Source organism: Sus scrofa, chromosome 1 (assembly GCF_054392235.1).
Source record: "Sus scrofa isolate SSC_HxYL_T2T_F1_AM1 chromosome 1, Sscrofa_HxYL_maternal_Yorkshire_Landrace_v2.0, whole genome shotgun sequence".
In the NCBI taxonomy this organism is placed as follows: Eukaryota; Metazoa; Chordata; class Mammalia; order Artiodactyla; family Suidae; genus Sus; species Sus scrofa.
In genome coordinates, this window is record NC_139383.1 from 81,860,726 (window position 1) to 81,887,129 (window position 26,404).

Genomic DNA, 26,404 nt, shown 5'->3' on the forward strand with positions numbered 1-26,404 from the left:
TGTAGGAGTTCCTGTTGTGGTTCAGCAGGTTAATAACCCACCTAGTATCCATGAGGATGCAGGTTGGATCCCTGTCCTCGCTCACTGGGAAGAAGATCCAGCATTGCTGCAAGCTGTGACATAGGTCACAGATGTGGCTTGGATCTGGCCTTGCTGTGGCCGTGGCATAGGCCTGTAGCTGCACCTCCTATTCAATCCCTAGCCTGGGAACTTACATAAGCTGTGGGTGTGGCCCTAAAAGGACAAAAAAGAAAAAGTCATTGTAATTGACAATTATAACAAGCAACCTAAATGTCTACCGAGAGATGAATGAATTCAGAAGATATGGTACATAAATATAATGGAATAAAAAAGGACAAAATAATGCCATTTGCAGCAACGTGGATGCAATTAGAGATTCTCATACTAACTGAACGAAGTGAGAAAGAAAAAGGCAAATACCACATGATATCACTTATACGTGATATCTAAAATATGCACAATTGATCCTATCTACAAAACAGAAACAGATCATGGACATGGAGAGCAGACTTGTGGTTGCCAGTGGGGAGGTAGAAAGGAGTGGGATGAACAGGAAGCTTGGGGTTGGTAGATGCAAACTATTATATTTAAAATGGATAAGCAGTGGGGTCCTACTGTACGGCACAGGGAACTATGTCCAATCTCTAGGAACAGAACATGATGGAAGATACATTAGAAAAAGAATGTATATACTTGTATGACTGGGTCACTGTGCTGTACAGCAGAAATTGACACAACACTATAAATCAACTGCACTCTAAAAAAATAAATAAAAGCATGCTGCTCTATTCACTCACAGAGATCATTTGAATGTTGAATAAAGGTATAATACATTCCCACTAAAAAATTAAAGTATGTTCATATATATAAAATAGGATAGATGAAAGTAACATAAAACGAGAACTATCTGAAATTGAAAGGGAAAAGAAAAGATTTTTAATCCAGTGTCATATAGGTCGACAACAGATTCAATAAACAAAAAAAAGTTAATGGATTTTAAAAATGATTCAAAAGATTAAGATAAAAAACATTAGAATAAAACCAAAATGAATTAAGAACTTTGAGGGTTTTTTTAAGAAATGCTAATGTACAGGAATGAGGCAGGGTAGTGAGAGACAATGGTCAAAAAGAACCATTCAGGAGTTCCCATTGTGGTGCAGCAGAAATGAATCTGACTAGGAACCATGAGGTTGTGGGTTTGATCCCTGGCCTCGCTCAGTGGGTTAAGGATCCAGCATTGCCTTGAGCCATGGTGTAGCTCGCAGATGCGGCTCGGATCCCGCATTGCTGTGGCTGCTGTGTAGGCCAGCAGCAAACAGCTCCAATTAGGCCCCTAGCCTGGGAACCTCCATATGTCGTGGGTGCGGCCCTAAAAGGACAAAAAAGACAAAAAAAAAGAACTATTCAGAGGTAGGATCAGGGCTTACAGAAGGAGCCAGCCACTATCTACAAGGAAGGAAACCTGAAAATCATCGTAGTAGTATTTATAAAAAGTGTCCAAGGCAGGAACCATGCAACACTGTCATGAGAGGATGGGCTGCTAAGGCAAAAAGCCATTCTGGCCACAAGTTGCTTGCATGAAAATGAATGGTATAGATATTATGAGTGAAGAGAATCCACAAATAGCACCACCAGGGGCATGCTTTTGGCTGAGTTCTTGGATTCATGGGAAGTAAGTCAGCAATATCATAGAGTGGCCAGGATTTCCATGCCACAAGAAACTGCATTTTGTGGGATACCCGAAGGACTATTCTCTCTCCTTTCTGCTCCCCGCTCCCATCCCCCTCTTGCTTTTCCCAGAACCACACCTCCATCATCCTGTCACCCTGCCTACTCAGACCCTGGAGCCTGTTCTCAGCACCACAACAGACTCAACAGAGTAATATCTACAGTGAATACAGCAGAAACCCCTGGTTCATGAGGTAGGCACAATCAACTTGTTTAATAATGCAGCATTCAAAAACAAATCTTTAAGCATGAGGTGTATTGATGAATGTGGCTAATCTACTCAGCATTGTTATTACATTTCACGTTTAAGGCACTTTACATTGTTAATTAATGTTGGTTAATATTCGAAGTCCTGTTAATTATCCCTAAAATGTCAAGGAGCATCACAGCAAACACATCTTCATTTATATTTCATGCCTGTGTTTAATTTCTTAGGGGAAGGCAGAACATATTTGAGAAGCAGAGGGTAATTTTACATGATGACAACACAGAATTGACTCATATTATTTTTATGTTTAGAGCTTTTTTTTTTTAGACAGAAGTTTATTTCTCTCTCTTATGAAACTCCCAGCTGATGTGGCAGCTCTGGGCTGAGAGGTCATCAGAGGCTCAGGTACCTTCTTCTTTTGTGTGTGTGTGTGTGTGTCTTTTTTCTTTTTAGAACCACACTTCCAGCATATGGATGTTCCGAGGCTAGAGGTCTAGCTGCCAGCCTAAGCCACAGCCACAGCAATGCAGGATCCAAGCCACCTCTGGGACCTACACCACAGCTCACAGCAATGCCGGATCCTTAACCCACTGAGCAGAGATCAAACCTGCAACCTCACGGTTCCTAGTCGGATTCGTTTCTGCTGCACCAGGATGGGAACTCCTGTTTAGAGCTATTTTTAGATGTGCCTACACTGCACTGAATTCATTAAGAAAAATCCTTCTGTAAAGACATAAGTAAGAGAAAAGCAAATGCAATGTCAAGGATTTTGAAACGCCTAAGACTGAAATCTAGATACCTGTTTATTAATAACACAGCTTTTTATTGATGTTATACATACAAGAAACCAATTTGTTCAACTCCTAGATTTTCCTTCTTGCCCTCAGCGTTGGGAGCAAGAAAGACTATGCTCTTAAACCTGTACAATGGAACATAGGCTGCCCCTTATTGATAAGAATCAGTTTGAAATGCCAGACACAGAGAAAACATCAGCACAAGCTAATTAAAAAGCTATCTTCAATTCCAATATCTCAGCGAAAATAATAGTCTTTCCCAACCATCAACAGACCTAAAACGATTATGTGCTCCAATAATCTTCGAATGAATGTACATTTTCATGGACCACGGAAAACTTCTTCTCCATTAGTATCAAAATAGATAATTTAGGAGTAATTTCGCCACACTCATATATCAAAGGTTCAGAGTAGAGTAAGGTATTGCATCTGTGAGACCACCTGCAAAATTCTTCATTTCTCCCTATGTCTTACAGGTTTAAGGAGTCAGAACAATTCAAATTCCAAACTCTAAAAAAAGTTTTACAAAATCATTTTTGGCTAGACCCACCCTTCCCCACCCCACCCCCACCCTCAAGACAAGTCCTGTGGCAGCAGTAGAAGCCAAAGGGAGAAGGAGAAGTAAGGAATGAAGTCAGTGATGTAATGGTGAAGATGGGGCTGGGGGGTGTCACTGGAGGGAGACTGGGAGTTAACTTTAAGTGAGATGGGAAGCTGCTGGAGAATTGCAAGCACAGTTGTCATTTTAATTTCCTGGCACTTTAACAGAGTCACTGCCTGTTGGATTGAGCTCAGATTATATTTAAGGCAATGGTTAAATCAGAAAGGCCAGTTACGATGCTAATCCCAGTAAATCAGATTAAAAAAATCAGCTTAAGGAGTTCTTGCTGTGGTGCAATGGGATTGGCAGTGTCTCTGCAGCTCCAGGAAGGCAGGTTCAATTTCCAGCCCAGCCCAGTAAGTTGGAGGATCCATGTTGCTACAGCTGTGGTTCAGACACTCGGGATCTCATCCTTGGAACTCCAAATGCTGGGAGGGAGGCAGCCAAAAAAGAAAAAAACAAACAAAAGAAAGATCAAGGTGGGTTGGACCAGATGATGACAGGAGCTGGTGAGATACTGATTTGAGACTATTTATTGAAGGTGGAGACCGAATGATGACTACAAGTTATGAAAGGAAAATGGCAGACAAGTTATGATTGACTACAAGTTATGAAAGGAAAATGGCAGACAAGGAGATTCCCAGCTATTTGGCCTGAGCTGGTGGAGGTGTAGTTGCTACTGACAGAGCCGGGCAAGACTGTAGAAGAGGTTCAGAGGAGGAATGTTGGGGCTCAGTTTTGGAAGTATTAGAAATGCCTGGCATTTGGAAACTTCCATGGGGATGGAGTGATGTCAAAGAGATCACTGAATATACATGTCCCAAGTTGAACTCAACAACCAAAAAAATGAGGCCAGACAGAAAAGAGGATCAAGCTTAGAGGATGGGGACAGGGCACTCTGATACTCAGCGGACAGTGAGATGAGATGGAGCCAACACAAATGTCTCAGTCTGTGATGCAGGAGGAAACAGGTGAGTGGATGTCCTGAAGATCGATGAAAAGAGGTATATTAAGAATGGTGGAGCTGGAGTTGCCACCCTGGCACAACAGAAACAAATCCAACTAGGAACCATGAGGGTGAGGGTTCAATCCCTGGCCACGTTTAGTGGGTTAAGGCTCCGGCATTGCCATGAGCTGTGGTGTAGTTCGCAGATGCGGCTCAGATCTGGCGTTGCTGTAGCTGTGGTGTAGGTTGGCAGTGTAGCTCTGATTACACCCCTAGCCTGGGCACCTCCATATGCTACGGGTGCAGCCCTAAAATGCAAAAAAAAAAAAAAAAAGGATGATGGAGTTACCAAGGGCGTTAAGTAGTTTTGTAAGATAACTAAGGTAAAGACAAAGACCTGACCAATGGATTTTGCAAAGTGGCATTTCCTTGATGACCTTTAGCAAGAGCAGCTTCCTGGAGTGGTAAAATTCCAACTGCAGTCAGTTCAAGGGAGAATCAGTCAGCAAAATCCTTTTGTGGGAAACTCTACAGGCAAAGGAAATACATTTCAAGGAATAAACACAGAGGAGGGATCCATGTTAAAAGAGATTAAAAAAGAGATTACAATCGACCAATTGTAATCGACCAATTGGAGATTACAATCGACCAATTCACAAACCACAAAGAAAAACCACAAAAATTCAGCTCAAACAAAGTTTAAAAAAGGTTTCTAAAACTATGGGAATTACGACATGTTTGGTGATATGAGGGTTATTTTAATTTTTTAGGGGTGATCGTTATATTGTAATTATGTTTATTTGTTTGTGAAGAGTATTTCATGTATTTTAGAGATACCTACCAAAGAACTTAGGGATAGAATTACATGATGTCTAGGATTTGCTTCAAAATAACCCAGTGGTAGGGTGGGGGTATGGGTGGGAAGAAGGAGTATAAGGATATGTGTTGAAGCTGAATGATGAGACATGGAGTACTGTTTTCTATAGTTTGTAAATACTTGAAAATGTCCACAGTAAAAAAAAAAAAAAAAATTAACTGTGTGTTTAGGTGTATGGGGGGGTGAGTTGAGAGACAGAGAAACAGACCCAGAGTAAAGTCAACTTTTCAGATTTGCTGTGTAAGAGAGGAGGTTAATGTGCAATAGTCAGAGGGAAAGAGGAGTTACAAATTATTTTTAGGAGTCAAAAATGTTGATTTTATTTGCTTGCTGCTACATGGCTTTCCAAGAGAAAATTTATTCTGAAAAATAACTTAATTCTTTACTAATTAGGATTTAAATTATAGTGTCAAGCTTGAGAAGTCAAGAATTTTTATAAGTCAATATCTATAGATTCAATTTCAGTTGAACAGGCTGCTTAAGATTCAGGCACGTTCTCAACTTGCTTATTCTTTTCCAATAGGCACACAGCCATTATTCACTCCTATCCATGCATCAGAAACATACTTCCAGAAACCTTCTACCTAATAACATTGAGCAAAACTTCCATTTCAAAGTTCTAATCTGCTAACATATTTGAGTAGCAAAATATTGTGCATGATAGTTAATGAATTTGAATTAAATGTAACAAATGACTAAATCACCAAAGGTAGAAGCAAGGAATATTTTCATACAATTTATGTAGCTACTCCTTAAAATCAAGCTCTCCAAATTAGTGACCTCTTAGTAGAGTTTTTATTAAAGTTTTTCCTTATTACTCCACTGTACTGATTTTTTTTTTCTGCAATATTGGTGGCTAAACTCACAGGAACTGAGTTTTTGTGTTGCAACAACTTCTCATGAATAAACAGTGAGCAGGTGAACCTCTGTTTCTATGGTTTCTATTTACAGTAGAGAAGAACATTCACTGTGATTGACATTTATTTTCCTTTGTAGTAGAAATTTAAATACTGCCTTCTCCTTCCTTATTCCTCTCCTTCATCTCCTCCCCCTTGTCGTCATTCTGTCTATTTCCTTTCTCTTCACTTGGCTCTCTTTCTCAATGACTATTCCCTCCAAGTTCCATTAAACTTGATTTCACTTCAATTGTCCACTCAGGGACATGCAGTAGGAGAGCTATCTGCCCTTTTTTTTTTTTTTTTTTTTGCTTTTTAGGGCTGCACCTGCAACATATGGAAGGTCTCATGGATCCTAGTCTAGTTCATTAACTACGAAGCCACGAAGGGAACTTCCCTGTCTGCTCTTTTTAATAAGTTTGACCAAATACTTGGTTTCTAAAAGTAGATCAGCAATTTAAGAAGAAAAGACAAAGTTTCCTTCTTTACTTGGACAAAGCCTCTCCCCATGACAAATCCTCAGGTAACAAGGACAATTTGCTCCCCTCTTTCAGCAGGGATGAAATCCACCAGATAAGGTAAGCTCCAGGAATGCAGCAAACCGTGCCAACTACTTGGGTTGCCCTCTGCAAACATGCTTAACTTTCTTCAACTGGCTCAAACGAAACCATCTATTCTTTATACTCCTACTTCTTTATAGTGGCACAAAATTATAGCAACCAAAATTTGCTTAAATACATCGAATGGATAAAAAAAAGAAGTTTGAAAAACAAGTTGGGATCATTTTTCTCACAATATCCCCTGTACAAAACTAATTTATTGTGTTCAATTATCTCTTTAAGCTGCAATAATGCAATTAGAATGTTAAAATGCTTTTTGAAATATTTTATCTTCTCAGAACTGCTGAACAAAGATTCCTGAGAGAGGTTCTTCCTTTGCATTTGAAAATTGGCTTCTATTAAGTTCAAAGTCAAATCAACTGAAAACGTCCCTTTGAAAAGGAAAAAATAGTATTTTGTCCATTAAATAAATGACATGGCTTTACAAGATAAATATCAGTTTTCTTAACTGCAAATGTAAATGTACAGATAAGGTGAGCGAAGTGAGTTCTGTCCTAGGAAAAACCATCATTGGAACTGTGCAGAAACTTATATAAACTTGCTGGGATAAATGTTCAGTTATAAATTCTTCTTTGTCTTTTTTTTTTTTTTTTTTTTTTTTTTGCTATTTCTTGGGCTGCTCCCGCAGCATATGGAGGTTCCCAGGCTAGGGGTCTAATTGGAGCTGTAGCCACCAGCCTATGCCAGAGCCACAGCAACGCAGGATCTGAGCCGCGTCTGCAACCTACACCACAGCTCACGGCAACACCGGATCGTTAACCCACTGAGCAAGGGCAGGGAACGAACCCGCAACCTCATGGTTCCTAGTCGGATTCATTAACCACTGCGCCACGACGGGAACTCCCAATTATAAATTCTTTTAATTATTCAAAGATTTCATAGTCTACCTGTGAACATGTCATCAGAACAAAAGTTGCTTTTACTATTATGGACACAGTATTTCTTTGACTATTAAGTCGGCAAATAATTAATCCTTCATGTTTGCCCTAATGGAGAATGTCAGACACACCTGAAAACGTCAGCACATTCTCTGTGAGACCTTCTGAATCAATGGGAGCAAGCAAAGCTATCAGCTTCCTCTCACTGCTACAGAAGTCTTTTGTTTTACTACCTTTCCTGTACAGCCAGTTTTTCATCAGTGATGTAAAAGGCTTCTTATATCACTATCAAATTGCTTCAACCCTGTTTGTCCACAGTACAGGCAGGAGGTCAAGTCATTCACAGGTCCCTGAAATCATTTGCTTGGTCTCATTCTCTATAACGATGAGTATATGAATCTTTGTGGGTTCTTTTCCTCTGACATCGTGAAAGATGATCATCAACACTAACATGTAACATATCGTTTGGGTGAGAGAAAGATGGTAGAATGAGAGGAGAAAAGGATTTAACTTTCAAGGACAACAATGAGCATTTAATTTTCTTCACCATGGACGCAACAGAAAGCCTGAGTTAGGAAAGTTGCATCAGTTTAAAGTCTCCTTAGTAAAAATGTTATGTAACACAAATGCAAAAACTCTAGGGATAGTTTTTAAAATACAGTTTAAAATAATATAAGCTTATAATCGTGAACTTCTCTACACACCCGCATTTGTCTCACTTATTTCCATTCTCAGCATAGTATCCTTACCTAGTCTTCCCTCAAATACAAATCAAGCCATGCTACTATCTGCTCACCAATCCCTCTTGCTATTTCTCTAATTTTTCACACATTCACTTAATTTGCTTTCCTTAAATATCCACGGGTTTTTTTTTCTTTTTTCTTTTTATGGCCACACCTACAGCATATGGAAGTTCCCAGGCTAGTGGTCAAATCAGAGCTGCAGCTGCAGGCCTACACCACAGCCACAGCAACACCAGATCCGAGCTGCATCTGCGGCCTACCCTGCAGCTTGTGCCAGATCCTTAACCCACTGAGCGAGGCCAGGGATGGGACCCACATCCTCATGGACACTATTCTTAACCCACTGAGTCACAATGGGACGCCATCAGATTTATTTTATTTTTAATTATGGTATATTCTGCTTGTTCCTTACTCTCTTTTTTGATGTTTACTAAAAATTCATCTGCCTTTTTTTTTTTTTTTTTTGTCTTTTTGCCATTTCTTGGGCCACTCCCGCGGCATATGGGAGGTTCCCAGGCTAGGGGTCTAATCGGAGCTGTAGCTGCCAGCCTACATCAGAGCCACAGAAATGCGGGATCCGAGCCACGTCTGCGTTTTTGGCCAATAGTCATTAATCGCATTCTGTCTAATAAATAACCCGTTAATTTGGCTTAGAATTAGGTCCTCAACCATATTCAGAAAGACAGTTTTTCAAAGTACTCTTTAATTAGTATATAGATTAAAATATAAATTTATTTTTCTTTATCATTTAAGATCCTGAAACATAAAGCATGTCTAGACTGATTGTTATTTACATATTAAAGTAGGTTGTAACAACAGATCCCTGCAGAACCCAACACATGTTCTGTAGGATAGAAATAAAAAAGAATTCAAAAAGAAGAAAGAGAGACAGAAAGAAGAAAATAAGCCAGACTTAAGGTCAAATATGGTTATTATGGAAAAGCGTTTAACTGGACTTTGAGCTTCCTGGTAGCTAAGAATGAAAATGTGATACGTAATAAATTAAGAATTTATTATCTGCTATAAGGAAGTACATTAAGTTTTCAAGAGAAACAAACTTTGCCTGTGCTAATTTTACAACATGTTCTTACACTTTTTAAAGATGACTCTTTTTAGAATATCATAAAACCTGTAACCTCTTACCTAAAAAATGCACAAATATACATCATACAAATTTTATATACAATTTCGGAGGGTTAATGGACTGTCTCAAGTCCATCTCTGGAACCTTTAAGAGGCCATGGTCTACAAGTCATTGGAATTTGGGGAAGGGGTATCTCAAAAGTCATAGTGAATAATGACAATGGTAATTGCGAAAGCTATGTTTGTACGTCTCATTTATGTGAGGAGGATTTATGTGAGGATAATTCAGTGAAAATAGTTTTGTGAGGAAGATAGAGTCATGAACTATATATGATTAATCTCAATAGCTTTTGGCCAGCATATTTGTAACCTTTACTGTTCATGATGAATCATGAAAATCATTCTTCTAATCAGTTCTTTAAAGGTTCAACAGAAGCATAGAATCCACAATACTCAGCTAAGTAAATCAAATACCTGTTTATCATTCCCTTATTTTATTCTATAGTTTACTAACACACATGGCCATACAGTATATTATTTGGTTTTATTTGTAGACTTCATAAAATTGAATTATATTTTCTGTACAATCTCTTGAAATTTTCTTTCTATTCAACATTATACTTCCAAAATATACCCATGCTATTGCATGCCACTCGATTCATCATTTTCATTATTGTATAATATATCATTGAATAAATAAACCACAATTTATCCCCCTCCTATTAATGGACATTTGGATTGATTCCAGTCTTTTTCTATTGCATATTGAATTGCTATCAGTATCTTTCAGGAAAAGGTTTTACTATGGAGATGGGGGAGGGGAAGAACTCATAGGATCATTACTAGTAACAGTCTAGGTCATAAGCTAGCTGGTTAAATGGATGCTCATTAATCATCATGTTTTAAATCTAACCTTAAAGTTGCACATATTCCCCTGTATTTACCAAACATGTTTTTTTAAAAAATAAAGTTTTTTAAAAGCCATCGGTAAATTAGAATATTTAATAATATGAATTTTTTTGGAAAATGGACAATTATGCTTTAAAAGATATCAAGGGTTTCACTAGGCACCAAAATTATCATAAGGAAAAAATCATCTGTGGGGATCGTTTGATGCTCATTAATTACCAGGTAACTATTTTGTTTTCTACCATTTTAACAGGACTTACTAAATCAATAGCATGATTTTCCATTTCTCTAAACTACTGCTTTTTTAAGTAAGGCTTTTGATAAGAGGTAGTACAGAAGATTGAAGTGATTCGGCATCAAAATCAGTATATGCCTGTTTTCCTACAAACTACTGCATAACACAGATACAAGATATTGAGTCACTTTTGTACTGTTTTTATCTGAAACATCATTGTATTCATTGTATTATAATAGCCTGAAGTTAAATTGAGGAATATCCTATAACTATAAAACTGCATTTAATACATATATCCTACTGAACACCACAGCTTAGCCTAGCCTTTCTTTTCTGTGCTCATACCATTTACATTAGCTTACAGTTGGGTGAAATCATCTAATAAGACTATTTTATAATAAAGTGTTGAATATCTCATGTAATTTTTGAATATTGTATTGTGAATGAAAAACACATGGTTTATAACCTCATGATGGCATCGTTGATTGGGAGCTGCAGCTCCCTGCCACAGTCCAGCATCACAAGCCAGGCTAGGACAGCATATCGCCAGCCCAGGAAAAGACTAAAATTCGAAACTTGAAGTACAGTTTCTACTGAATGCATATCACTTTCATACAAGCGTGAAGTTGAAAAATCATAAAGTCAAACCATTGTAAAGTTAGGGGCCGTCTCCATGGTCCTATACCTCTCTTGTCCTTCACAGACTAACTTCTTTAAAAGTTATATGTATTTGCTGCCTCTACTTTAAGACCTTGAACTAAACTCAGTCTTTCCACATGACCCCAAAATTGGGAGTATAGCACCCAAGAGAAAAACTCTTTATTTTTTCCAACAATTTTGGGAAGGTCAAACTGCGATAAAGTTGAAGCTCTTGACTTATTCTCACTCCAAATCCATGTATCTAAACCTACCAGAGAATGTTGAAAAATCACCAGCCTTGATTTCTTAGAGAAGGTGAAACTTTTGTTAACTCCCATCCAACAGACACAGTCCTTAGGATCCTAAATGCTCTGCTGAGAGATGGAGGCAACTAAGTTCCGTGACCTCTTTTGATTGTGCTTTTCCTCCACTCTGATTCTCAGGATGGACCCAAACCCCATGTGTAGAACCCTATCACACAGTTCTTCTGTGGCTCAACCCAGCCTAAACATCCCAGTGCAGAGTCCTAGACAGAGCACGAGGCTCCTCATTATAACTCTCTATCATTACTGCATAACATCATCCATAATTACATCATAAAACTGCTTTTTTAGTGTCACCAGTAATCTTCCAGCAAAACTCATTTCCTCATGACTTTGACTTTTCTTTAGCATTTGACCCTCTTGACATTTTATCTTCTTATTTTGAATAAGACTCTCTTTGAGATGCAAACTATTACATTTAGAAAGAGTGGGCAATGAGGTTCTACTGAATAGCACAGGGAACTGTGTCCAACCTCTTGTGATAGAACATGATGGGGGATGATATGAGAAAAAGAATGTACATATATGTATGACTGGGTCACTTTGCCGTACATCAGATATTGGCACAATATTGTAAATCAACTATACGTTAATAAAAAAAACCCAAAAATGTAAAAAAAAAAAATGTTCTTTGTTTTCTTCTACTTTATATATTCTTCATTGTTTCCTTCAAGGTCTCTCCTTCTTTGTATTAGTTAGGTTTTGCTTTGTAACAACTACCATCTTCCCTGTATCTTAGGAGGATTGGTTCAAGACACAAATATCTGTAGATGCTCAAGTTTCCTACATTAAATTGTGTGTTATTTGCATATAACCTACACGCATCCTTTAATTTAAATCATCTCTAGATTACTTATGAGACCTAATGTAAATGCTATGAAAACTGTTGCCAACGTGGTTCAAATTAGAGGTTTGCTTTTTGGAACTTTCTGAATTTTTTCAAATATTTTCTATCACATTTGACTGACTGCACAGATATAGAACCTATTGATAAATGGAATAGCTGACTGTGTTTGGTTAACTTAGGAATATAAAGGTGAGCAATGTGGGATGGGCTCCTCTGATTTTAGCTGAGCTTGATCAGGAGTCTCCACTGGGCTGGTAAGTCAGCTGGGACAAATAGGGCCTCTCTTCACATGGTCTTCCATCCTCCAAGAGGTCTGAAACTTGAGCTTTTTCATAGTAGTTACAGAACTCCAAGAGCAATGAGAAAGCAAGCCCCAGCATGCAAGGCCTTCTCACTGTCTATTTTTGTCACTTTTACAATCGTCCCCTTGGCCAGAGCAAGTTACTCAGCCAACTGCAAGGAAGTGTGAACAACAGGGCCATTAGTACAATCTACTCACTGCACCTACTCACCTAAACTACAGGCATTCCTAAATAGCTGATCTTTGGGATGCATGTATATGTGTATTGAACAAGCAGAAATTATCACAGTATTGTAAATCAACTATACTTCAATAAAACTTTAAAAAATAGGGGGGAAAAAGGAGGTGATCTTTGGCCCCTTCTCCTGTTTCTTACACTCTCACACTATGGTTCTCATAATCCTTATAAAGCCTACAGCGCCCTGCAGTTCTTATATTCCTGTAATATCTGTAACACCTCAGTGTGAATGCCTCTAAAAATCCATCCTTACAAAACAGATTTGTCTTTCTTGCCAGAGTTCTATATTTCCATACTTCTGGACATTTCTGTTAGGATGGCCTATCAGTACTTCACATTCAGCATGCCTAAAAGTAAATGCATTGTCTTCCTTTCTGCTTCAACCACACCCTCCAATAAAAAGTATTTTATGAAATGTATATTTCTCCTAATATTTCACATGGTTCCCAAATAACATATTTTTTTAATCTTCTCTCTCTCTTCTCCTACATCTAATTTGTAGTTTTGCCTCAACAATTTATCAGATACGAATTCCCTTGGATTTATTTAAATTTGAGTTTTAACTTTCTCAGCCTAAAAACAGTGATAAGAAAATTTGCTTTGGAGTTCCCTGGTGGCCTAGTGATTAAGGATCTTGCATTGTCACTGCGGTAGCATGGGTTTGATCCCAGGCCCAGGAAATTCCACATGCTGTGAGTGTGACCAAAAAAAGAAGAACAATGACAACGACAAAGAAAGAAAACTTGCCTTGTGGGGCTATTACAAAGATTAAATTAGCTCATGTATGTAGTTTTGTGTGTTTGGCACATTGAAGGTACTTTAAAATATTATTTCCCTTCCCCTAAGTCCTCTTGTCTTTTCATTCATGAGGTTGCTCATATACCTACTCTTACTTTTTTTAATAGTACTGCAAAGAGAAATTAAACCCTGATAACCTCCTGCCAGGGACATTTGGTATCACTTCCCTACCCTGCCTATCCTTTCTCTCTCCATTCCATTCCCACATTATCACTTCTCCTCAAAGTTCTCCTTCCCGTCTATTTCCAAAACCCACCCTCTATAGCCTTGCACACACCGTCTTTTCCAAAACCTCATCCCAATCTCTTTTTCCAGATTTCTCATTGCTCTCTCTGTAAATGCTTCCACTACACTATGCAACATCCCACTCCCTGAATACACTCTTACTTCCCTTCTCTTACAGCCAACTTGTACTTAATTGTCCCATCAATAAGCATTGAGTAAAACTGAATAAGACAGTGCTTATACTGCAGAGAATTTATTTCAGAAGGAAATAGATGTCTCACCTCCTGAGATGATAAATTCTCTGGAGCAGAAACACTGTCTTATTTAGGTTTTCCAGGCCTGATACAGGAAACACAAATCTCTTGCCCTCAAAAACTTCCCAGTCTGATATGAAAGGTAAAAGTTTTACAACTAGCCATTATATGATAAAAGTACAAGTTCCAGAGGCAGGCTGGAAGCAAGTAAGTCTCAGTTCCACCATTTATTAGCTGTGTAGCTTTGAGCAGTTTCAACTCTTACAGCTTCAGTCTCCTCATCTGTAAGTAGAGATAATAAAATTATCTACCTCAGCAGGTTGTAATAGATAAGATAATGCAAGTGCAATCATTTGTGTGACAAGTAGCAGAGCAGTAAGCTCTCAGCAAACATCAGTTTCTGTTAACCATTGCTCTACTACAATATACAAAATCACTGGGAAAACAAATTATGAATTCTTTCTAGGAAGGTTAGAAAAACCTTCTTGGAAGGGCGTCATGCATGCTGAATCCTGACAGCAAGCTGTGATTTTCCCCAAACCCAGCCTGAGCTATTCTCTCTCTACACACATTCACCCATGTGTTTGTTTCTTCACTCATCAATTAAACTGTTATGTTTAAGGGCATGCTATATGGCAGGCAGTTGTGCTACTCTATGACATTCATCAACATCTGTCTCATGCTGGCTGACAAAGAGAAAAGCAGTCCCTGGCATCCAGGAGTTGGCCTGGTGCTTATGACTAGACCTGGGTGTTCTCCTGTTGAACATACAACACCTCATCAAACACCAACATCAGACAAGGCCACTCTGTGACCATGAGGGATCAAGACAAAAACAAGATCAGGTCACTGTCTTTTTGTTTGTATACTTGTTTGTTTTTTGCTTTTTAGGGCCAATCCTGCAGCTATGGAGGTTTCCAGGCTACAGTTTGAATTGGAGCTGCAGCTGCTGGGCTACACTATAGGCACACAACAGATGCAAGCCATGTCTGCAATCTATACCACAGTTCATGGTAATGGCAGATCCTTAATCCACTGAGCGAGGCCAGGCATCAAACCCACATCCTCATGGATACTAGTCAAATTTGTTTCTGCTGTGCCAAAACAGTAACTCCAGACAGGTCACTCTTAATCATGTCTGAACACTCACAAAAACAGGGACATTGTCCAACCACAAAAATGACCAAACATCTTCCTATCCTGGTGAACATAAGTGACTGCTGTAACTGCCCTTCCGTCCTTATCAACAAAATTGATTAAGATCAATCCAATTACCCTTACTTCAGAGCAAAGCCTTGCTTCCTGAAATTCTCCCCCAAAGTCACTGCCCCTAATCCTATAATGCATCCTTTCCAGCATGCTCTTACTGAGATGGCCCACTGTAGTCCATGGTGTGTGTTCTTCTCCAAAATGAGTAATAATTTACTGCAGTTGTGTTCCTCATAGCCTTTGTCTAATAGGCACACTCTGGGTCTACTAGTCTTACCTCCAGAAACTGTAAAATTCTCTAGAGAAAAAGCACTGTCTTATTCATTCTGGTGTCTCCCACTGTTCAAAAAACAGTACTTTTAATGTAGTGAATATATACAAAAAGTTTATTGAATCCCACAGACTATCTTCTCCAATGAGTAGAAATGATGAAAAGATTTTTGGAGAAAGTATCCAGAGACCTACTTCACGGAAATGACACAGGAACCCTCTAGAGATGACTCCTTGGTCGTGACTTTGCAAGCAGAACAATTCCAGGACTTGCTGAGTCATGGCCCTCCTGTAATGGGAATCTTGGTATGTCATAATTGATTCATATTCAGAAATGACTAAGAGATGTGTGTAATATTGGAATAACACTAGACTGACTTTAAATCTATTGAAATGCTGGCCTTTCGTTGGAACTAGATAAGATTCTTCTGAATCATCTAAATCATGCTGCCAATGTGATATGCAGCATTTGTGTTAATGGAAACATTTATTTTGAAATAGGCTTCTAAATGCCTTTCAAATCGGAAACCTAATATAAGGCTTAAAAATTATCAGTAATAACATTTCTTGAATTGCATTCTCTTATTACCCTTAAAGCACAAAATTAACGGAAAAAAAAGTTTAATTGAGAAATTGAGTCTGAAATTAAAGGAAGTATAAAACATGCTATATAACTAAAAAAGGAGTTACCATTGTGGCTTAGCGGATTAAGGACCTGATGTTGTCTCTGTGAAGATGTGGGTTCAATTCCTGGCCTCACTCAGTGGGTTAAGGAGCCGGCATTGCCACGGGTGCAGCTTGGATCCAGTGTTGCCGTGGCTGTGGTGTAGTCACAGCTGCAGCTCCAGTTTGACCGACCCAGGGCCCAAGAACTTCCATATGTCACAGGTATGGCCATGAGAAGAAATAAAACATGAAGGAAAAAAATTACAGAATTTCACACTCAAATTAATTCAATTTTTATATAGGAAAAAATCTAACTGAAAAAAGTGACATGACAAAAAGATATGACACAAGGGATAGTCAATGATAGCCTCAGAAATTAGCCAAATAAGCAAGAAGTTGGGAAATACAGTTCACATGTTTTAATTTGCGTCTATGCATTTTAGCAAAATTCTTCTGTTACTTGAATCTTGAAAGAATCATTCACATAAATTAACTGCTGAAGTTGCAGGCTTCGGGAAAATAACCACAAGGAGGTCTGAAATATTACTCCAGCTGCTATTAACCTGCAAAACAACCTTCCCCAGAGAAACTGGCCCAGTCCTTCCAGTGCTAAGAAGGGCTGAGAGCCTCCACTAAAAATGGGAGTCAAAGAATGCTGCAGAAAAAATAGCAGCTAATTAGTAAGAAAACTAGTAAGAAGATGTCATTATTTGGTTTGGTAATGTTTTAAAATGTAAGAGTGAAAATCTACTAATATTCAGAAAGAGTCAAACTTCCAGCACACACAAACTGAAAAATATTTCATATACATGCTAATTTGAAATTATGTCTGTTCAGCATAACAACGTTGGCCCCACAGTATTAATTTTGTAAATTGGATTTTGGTTTTCTATCCATTGAAAAACTCAGGCCAGTGATCTCCTTTACTTTAAATATAATCATAGGATAGTTTAATATGTATATATGTGATTTTCAGGTATCACTTCAACGAGATTCACAATTAGCTCCTGGCTTGATATTCATTGTACAGTACAAAGAATATTCAAATCGTCTGTGACCTCTAAGTATTTTTCCCTTTGGGGTGAACGAGAGCCACTAACTCCTGGAAATTATTCTATTGTGACTATGAGTCTAACCCATAGTCACAATAGCATAACAACTTATTGAGACAAGAATGCAAAACAGCCCATACATTTAATGAGGACACTCAGTAGATTTTCCTCGTAGGTAGAAAAGCAACTCAGAGAGGAAAAGTTGAAGAAAAGAGGTGGCTCTGACAGCTCTTCTCTAAAAGACCTGAGAGGAGTTCCCTTTGTGTCTCAGTGGTAACAAACCTGACTAGTATCCATGAGGATGCAGGTTCGAATCCTGGCCTTGCTCAGGTTCGATGCTGTCAGCTGTGGTGTAGGTCACAGATGCAGCTCAGATCTGGTGTGGCTGTGGCATAAGTCAGCAGTGACAGCCCTAATTTGACCCCTACCCTGGGAACTTCCATATGCCATGGGTACAGCCCTAAAAAGACAGGAATAAATAAATAAATAAATAAATAAATAAATAAATAAATAAACAAACAAACTGACCTGAAATGTGTCAATTAAACAATCATCATTTAATTATCCATTTATCCAACTGACATTTATGAGTGCTTATTATACACAGGCACCACCCTAGGCTCTGGGACCCCAAGGAAATAGTCCCTCTTCCCACCTCCCACATCCGGAATATAAACAAGCAATGATGACAAATGATGCTGCAAGCTCTGAGCAGGAGGACCAAATGTAGTTGAGAATGTCAAGAAAGACTTCAGAGAGAGAGGAACCAACAAAGTCAGACCTGAAGAATGAATGAGAGTTGGTCAGGAAAAGCAGGAGAGAGATTTGTGAGCAGGTGAAGAGCCTACTCCCCTGAAGCCCAAGACTGCAGGTGAAGAGGGGGCAAAAGAAAGTCAGAAAGATGCTCAGCGTGTGAGACAATTGTTACAAGGGAAGAATATTGTGAGCTGAGGCTGCGGTGGGGGGTTGCAAAGTATGATCCCTTTTTTAAGTGTTGTTGAAGTAATTTAATGAAGTTGATTTACAAGGTTGTGATTATTTCTGCTGTACAACAAAGTGATTCAGTTATACATGTATACACATCAATTCTCTTTCAGATTCTCTTTCCACATAGATGATCACAGAATATTGGGTAGAGTTCTCTGTGCTATACAGTAGGTCCCCGTTGGCCAATTATTTCCTATACCTCAGTGTGCATATGCCAACTCCAAAGCATGATCCATTTAGGCAGAGATAAAAGAAGAGCTGTCCAGCCTAAATAGCCAATAATATTTCTTAAGGTCTTACTATGTATCAGATTCTCTATGGAGCATGATTTCTGCACAAATAATCTCATTTATATCTCATATCAATCCTAGGAGATAGGGGTCATTTTTATTCCTAGTTAATATAAATTGTTCAAGATCACACAGCTAAGTCATGACAGATCTAGATTCAAATTCAGATCTTTGGGGTTCAAAGCCTGTATTTTTAAGCACAACACAGGACGGATCAAAAAGGGTGACCAGCATTACATCTCAGTCAAAACTATATACCACTAATGTGGGGACCTAGTTCAATATCCACCAGAAGAGCCCAAAAATTTCTCTGGTTTTTATTTACCTCACAGATTCTCACTGTGGTATTGGCAACTGGAAAACATGGAGTTTTCAGAGCTTATAACCAGACAGTTCATTGAGGCAAAGTCTTATTTGTTTGTCTTTGGGGAGCCTGGAGACCTAGTGCATAGAACACAGTAGTTGCTTAATAAAAGTCAGTCCTGCATTACTACAGAGAATGTTGTGTCTATTTTGACATCAGTTTGGTGAAATCCTTTAAAAAGTAACAGCAGGATGTGTCTACAGAGAGAAAACAAACATGTAAATAAATCCACCTAGACCAAAACAAACCAAGTTGGAGAAACAAACCAATAGACCTTTCTTTATCTCTCTCACTTCTTTTTTTTTTTTTTCCACAAAGAGAGAATTCAGCCAAGTTGGGATTTAGGTTCTGATCTTTAGGACTGAAGCATAATAGAGTTGTTTCAGTCACATAAATTTTTTTCTATCAGTGGCAATTTATCGAAAACTTGAAAAGAAAAAAAAATCAATACTTTTACTAAGAAAGAGTGGCTCTGAATGGCATAATGCAATTGAAACTTCCAAAGTATTATCAATTTTATCAATTTTCCTAGAAAAAATCAAGAATGACATAACTCCTAGCTCATTTTACTGACTCCATACTATGGTACTTCATTTCTTCTCAAAGGTATTTTGAGATGCATGTAGTCAAGTTTTACTGCTATTAATCAACTATTTTAAACCACAATTAATTACACTTATACTTTGTGATTTTAATGAAGTTCAGTTGGTTCCACTTTTCCTCACTTCTGTGACTTTATCATTATTCTTATAAAATGTATTAAATTTAGCAGTTAATTATCATTTTCTTATAAATGGTGACTATATAAAAATGCATTATATGAAAAAAAAAAGGAGTTCCCGTTGTGGTGAATCAGAAATGAATCTGCCTAGGAACCATGAGGTGGGTTAAGGATCTGGCATTGCCGTGAGCTGTGGTGTAGGTTGCAGACGTGGCTTGGATCCTGCGTTGCTATGGCTGTGGTGTAGGCCGGCAGCTGTAGCTCTGATTCCACCCCCAGCCTGGGAACCTCCATATGCCACCAGTGCAGGCCTAAAAAGTGAATAAATAAATAAATAAATGTAATCACTTAATCATATAACATTGCATCTGAGATGTAATTTTTTTATAAATTATTTTAGCTACATATTTGTCATATTATTTTATATCAAAGGATAAAGAAAAAATTATATGTCATAATTCTATAAGTAATGCAGTCATTTAATCATAGAATATTCTAACTAATCTCATGGCATATAAATGCGCTTCTGTTGATTTATATTATTTGTCTTAAAATTCTTATCTTGGGTTTATCCAAACAATTTAATTTGATATGCAGTGATATGTATTCTTATAATGCACTTAGTTATATACATAAATGCCTTTTTTACTTAGTTTTTAAAACTGTGAATCTAAGTACACCTTGTCTTAAAGGGGAGAAATTGGAAATGAATTATTTTCAATTTATATGTATATGTATTTAGTCTTCCCTGAAAACAAAGGAAAAGAAATAAATGATCTAGATTAAGAATATTTATGGCATGGAGTTCCCTGGTGGCCTAGCTGTTACGACTCAGCACTTTTCACTGCTACAGCCCAGGTTCAATCCCTGGTCTGGGAACTGACATCCCAAATTAAGCTACTGCATGCTGCAGGCCAAAAAACAAAGAAAACAAAACAAAAAAAAAACACTTATGGGACAGCTTACCCGTAGGTGATTTTCTAGTGATTTAAACTATTCAAAGCAGATATGTGAGACTGGGCTGTGAATATTCTGATGCTTTTTTCTTTATTTATTAATAGTAATTTTAACCACGTGGTTCCATTATCTTTACCTGACTTGAGATTCAAAAGCTGGCTTCATATCCCAGCACAGAAAGAAATGTACTCACATCTACATTGAAAATAACTAGGAACACTGTGTGTAAATTATATTGGATAATTATTAAAGTCAGCAGTATTCAGATCACCGAATAGTAAAGCTGCAGTTCTATTTTTAGATGGTAGTGTAAGGGAATTCTCTTTCTGAGTATATATCACTTTATTTCTCCATGCTACATTCTTCAAACCAGACAATGACCTTAAATTAGATAAAATCTTGATAGAATAGTAGACTTACACATTAAAGAGAAGCATAATTAGGAAAATACTCCCTAAACAAATAGAAACTCCATTATCTCTAAATTTTATAAAATTCTTTTATGCCATAAGCATAAACTACTGATAAAATTACAAGCTACAAATATTTATTCATGGGCTCTTTTTCAGCACAGCACATAAAATGGTGAATACGGGAGTAGGAAAATCTTTCCACAAAGTACTTCTGAGCCTACTCCAATTTAGCATAAAAGCCATGGAACCACCTAAAGCACACTTAAACAATTAGACAAACAACTTTTATCTTTTTTTTTTTTTTTAAAAAGGGCGTCACCCAGGGTATATGGAAGTACCCAGGCTAGGGGTCAAATCAGAGCTCTAGCTGCCACCCTACGTCACATCCATGGCAAAGCCGGATCCAAACTGTGTCTGCAACCTGCACCAGAGCTCACGGAAATGCTGGATCCTTAACACACTGATCAAGGCCAGAGATCGAACCTAAGTCCTCATGGATACTAGTCAGGTTCATTACCACTAAACCACAACAGGAACTCCCAGGCAAATAACTTTTAAACTCTTTGTTGATGAGAGATGCATTGTGTAAATTATACAACTGATGATCATTCTGCTTTTCATCAATGTATTGCATTACCTGAATTTTTTCATAATAAATGCAATGGAATTTAAAGTTCCAGTGACTCCAAGATTCATATGTAATTTCCATACCATTATTTTCTGGGTCAACTTTATATCTCTAAAAACACTGTGAATTAAAAAAAATGTACAGAGGCTTCTGAATAATCAGACCCTAAGAGTAAGGTTTTTGAGGATTTCTATGTTGAAGATATAGAAGAAAAACATCTCTATGAAAAGATCGAGGAATTCAAATAAGATAACATAAAATAATGATTTTTCCTAGAGGCAAATAATTAAGAATCAGTTTATTACATCACCCATTGCAAAATATTCAGAAAAGGTAAAGCATGTCTAAGTAGAATTTAATAATCAACTATAAAATTGGTTTATCTTTTAATAACCATTAGTCTTTTTTAACATCTTTACCTCCTAGTATTAAAAAGGAGAAACAAAATACTGAAACTGATTTTCCCTGTCACCAAAAACTCCAAAAGTATTTTCACTGTCTTCTTATTAACGCAAGTAAACACTAAAAACACGAAAAGATGAATACTAAAATGCAATCCACTAAACTAGGCAAATAATAAATTAGATGACTCAACTTTGGTTTCCCATTGCCTCTCATCTCACACATGTGAATATCAACAATAATCTTTACTTAATACTATATACCAGCTCATTGTAAAATAAACATTAACTTTTATAGTTTTGAAAAGGAAAAAAATGAATTTTAAGTTTGAAAACACATTAGAAAGATATTGAAAGAAGTTTTTTTGCATAGGTATTAAGGCACTGTGTGGGCCACTTGGACACCTTCACTCAGGAGACTGTTAACATCGCTTCTACTTAATATGGGGTGAAATTCTAGTCACCTGCACCAACCATTTAGTGGCAAGAACACTCATTAGCAACCTAGGTTCACAGGTGAAGGCCGCGGTGCTCAGTTAAAAAGAAACAAGAACCTCATGCTAACCAGGGGGAGTAGCAGCACCTGAGCATCAAGTTTATAGCCCAGTGGATGCGAAGATCCCAAGAAAAGCCCACTACAGCCATACAGGATGGTGGTGCCACATGGGAACACTGCTGAAAACCAATTCCAAGAGGAAAGGTCAGGAGTTAAATACAGAAAGGAAAAGAGTATTCTTGGCTCCAGACAGCCCCTGAGAATTAAAAAATAGCCACAATATCTAATTGCCTTGTGTTGGTTAGGAAAAAAAGAATCTAAATAAGTTAAGTACACTGTGCTGGATGCTGTTACCCAAAACATTACCCCTTTCGAATTGCTTGCTTTGTTTCAATTCACCTGCTTTCTTCAGCATTTGCTGTTCTGTCAAGTATGAATATAGCTGAAAAAACACATTTGCAACATAGGAGGTCATGTAGCCAGATAATCAAAGCATCCAGGGGTCTAGAAAACCCCAGAGACCAGGACTGCAGCAATTAAATCAATTGAATATATTTCAAACTAGTAGACTGATTTGAAGGTACTAGTATTAATAGTATTTATGTAATAGTTTACATGTGTAATACTGAACATAAAACACAAATAACACCATGCCTTACATGGCAACCATGTAGTAGAGAAAATCATATCATAAAATGCACATAACTAAGTATTCAGTGAATAAATATAGACATTTCCTATAGATTATCACAAAAACAAATGTTCATACAGGTGATTTTTCTCATTTGAGAACTGATCAATTCCAGCTGTCAAAAGTCTTTTTTTTTTTTTTTTAGGGCTGCACCTGAGGCATACGGAGGTTCCCATGCTAGGGGTCAAATTGGAGCTGCAGCTGTCGGCCTATGCCACAGCCACAGCAACATGGGATCTGAGCCTAGTCTGCAACCTACACCACAGCTCACAGCAACGACAGATCCTTAACCGACTGAGCGAGGCCAGGGATCAAACCCGCATCCTCATCAATGCTAGTCAGGTTTGTTAACCACTGAACCATGACAGGAACTCCAAAAGTCTATATTTCAATTCATTTCTATCTAGATAAAATAGGATGCTTCTTAATATTTACAGGCACTTGGTGCTGGAAAGAATTTCCAAAGTCCCCCAAGTTGTATTTGAATTTAAGTTTGTAAAGCAGCAACAATGCACCACGGCTCTTCCCATCATTTAATTCCCTGGGTCAGTAAAGGATGCTACAGCTCACATCAAAAGAAGAAACACATTAGAAAAATGAGTGAATCCCCAGAGGTTCCTGGACTAAGGATCCAATCTATAAAATAAAATGAGTCCTGGGTTTCACTGGAGCCAGGCAAGAACAAGGTTAGAGCAAGTAACAGTTTGAGCTTGCTTCTCAATCTGTCAGACCCCAAGCAGCCACGGTCAAGACTTGACTTTATTTTATATTCAATCACCACTAGCATAACCTTGCCCTTCCCCGCTCACCATTCCACCATAACACCAGACACTTGCATGGATGGACAGCTGGATAGATAAATGCATAAGTACATAAAATTCTCTTCCTTGGTTCTACAATTCACAAGATTTATTCAAATATAAGGGTAAAGTCTTTATCTCCTCCTCTGGGGAAATAATACCATTATTTTTCTTGTTAAAACCTCCTAAATACCTGTAGCCAGCCAGTTTCTAATCATAGCAAAAACCAAAAGATATCATAATTTGGGTAGCATAACTCCATGTCTAGGACTCAAAGAAAAATATCTCGCCATGATGTCACTGGGAACATGTAGCATCTTCTAAATGTGCGTGCCTATCAGGACAGGAGTTGATGCTTTAAAGTTTAAATTGAAAAAAGAGAGAGCTGGACTTTAGATTTGAAAGTGTGGTTTCAGGAAGATCTAAGCTACACCTGCAAATGAAACACAGTTCTGTGTTGAAGCAAGGCATGACTTATTTTACAGTTAAAGAAAAGATAGAATATTAAATGCACCACTTGTTTCTGTTGATGGAAAGGTACCCAGGACCTGCGGGTATACAAACTGTAATAGAAATCATCTCAACAACAATTACCTTCCAGTTTCACTCTCACCTATCAGGGGAGGTATGTTTCAATTAGAAGGTCCTTGCCGGGACTTCCTCATACTTTCTAGGCAGCTCTTTGAAAATTAGTGTTTTGCAGATACGTGAGAAGGAAAATTCATGACCCGCCCTGGGAGAGTTGAGAAATAAAATATGTGTACTACTCACGGCTCTGCCTGGAGGCTCCTGTCCTCGGCCACATAGTTAGAAGGGATATAGCCCTGCAGCAGCTGGCCAGAGCCGTCTGCCCTTTTCTCCAAGTGCCTGGCCAACCACCAGCCCTCGTGGGAAGTATCCAGGACCTGGAGCTTGTCGCCTGCTCGGAAGCTCAGGTCCTCAGCGGTCCGAGCCTGGTAATCAAACAGAGCCACAAAGTAGTGGCCCTGGCTTGTCACAGGCTTTGGAGCTGGAGGGGGAGGGTCAGGGGGGCAAACAGCCCCTGGATTTCTAATCCCCAAAGGCTTGTCTGCTCCCTCCCGGGACAAGCAGGGCAGATAGGGCTCCAGGTATGCCCGGAGCCTCAGGCAAAAGTTACCCATGGCGGCCCAGTGGAGAGTCGGGGAGAGGGGCTCCTCCCTCTCCCCTTGCTCTTTGCAGATCCACTTTCTCTTCCTCCACTGAGAAAGTTTGCAATCAGCACCAATCCACCAGGCTCTGGAGAGGGTGCCAAGCCCTGTTTCACAACAGCAGACCTGCACTGAGGTCACCAGCTGGATTTCTGCGGTCGTAGCTGCTGCCCCAGAGTGAAACGTGTGAGAACCAGGCAGCCGCTCGGTGGGTGGGAAAGGTGCCTTTTTCCTCTCGTCCACAACAAAAGTAAAATGCAGAGGGCTTGATTTAGACCAAAGTCTGAGAAGAGAAAAGAGTCATCTGGTCTCTTGTCCCAAGAAAAAGTTATTCAGACAAAGAGATGGACTCCAGGTAGGATCCCCAGGGATTCTTGCCTCTAGCCAGCAGCTGTCTTCCAGCTTCAAGTCCGTGTCTGCGGTTTGGCCAGTCCAGACCCGCAGTGCTCTTTCTCTTTTGCTAATGAGTAACCAAGCTGCCCAGGCTATTGCCTTTAACATCCTGAGCAATGAACAGACTGTAATAATTTCTTCTTACTTCCTGGTTTCTTTGTGAGCTAAATGGGATTCCCGGCCGGCCAGCAGTCCTCTCTACCTCTCCCTTTTCCCACACCAAGAGACCAGCGCCCTCACCAGGGAGCCAAACTCTTAAAGCAGCTGCCAAAATCCATGCTCCTGGACTGTACCGCTAGCCCCGGGGAGCATTTTATCCTGCTGTGCTACCAGCAGAGAAACTAAAGGCAGAGATGTTTTTCTTCCATAAAGATGAGTTGGATCATTTTGCCACCACAAAGAGGAATAAGAAGGAAAATTAAAGTGGCTGGGTATTTGTTACTGGACAAAGGGCAATTGGGAAAGAACCATTGAGTCCCAACCTTTTTTCATCACCATGAATAGATGTTAAAAGCCTCAAAGTACATTTACAGTCTGGAAAAATACAAGAGCAGCTGACTAAAATGCTGGGAACCTGAAACGATGCATTTTCCCACAGAGACATTCAATTTTCTATCCATCGTGTACTGTTTCTAAAACACACACACACACACACACACACACATATACTAGGTGACAAGCAGAGAGTGGAAGGGCTATGTGTGAGCTGCTGTGAAGGCTCTCTCTGTTCAAC

General features: G+C 38.6%; 1 protein-coding gene across 1 annotated transcript in view; it reads right to left on the minus strand.

Moving 5' to 3' along the window:
- Positions 1 to 25,698, minus strand: part of FRK (fyn related Src family tyrosine kinase) — a 107,976-nt gene extending 82,278 nt beyond the window's left edge. Inside the window, exon 1 of the mRNA XM_001925792.6 lies at positions 24,881 to 25,698. Within this exon, the coding sequence (XP_001925827.2) occupies positions 24,881 to 25,251 (371 nt within the window). The 5' untranslated portion in view covers positions 25,252 to 25,698. The remainder of the gene's footprint in view (positions 1 to 24,880) is intronic.
- Positions 25,699 to 26,404: the final 706 nt, after the last annotated feature.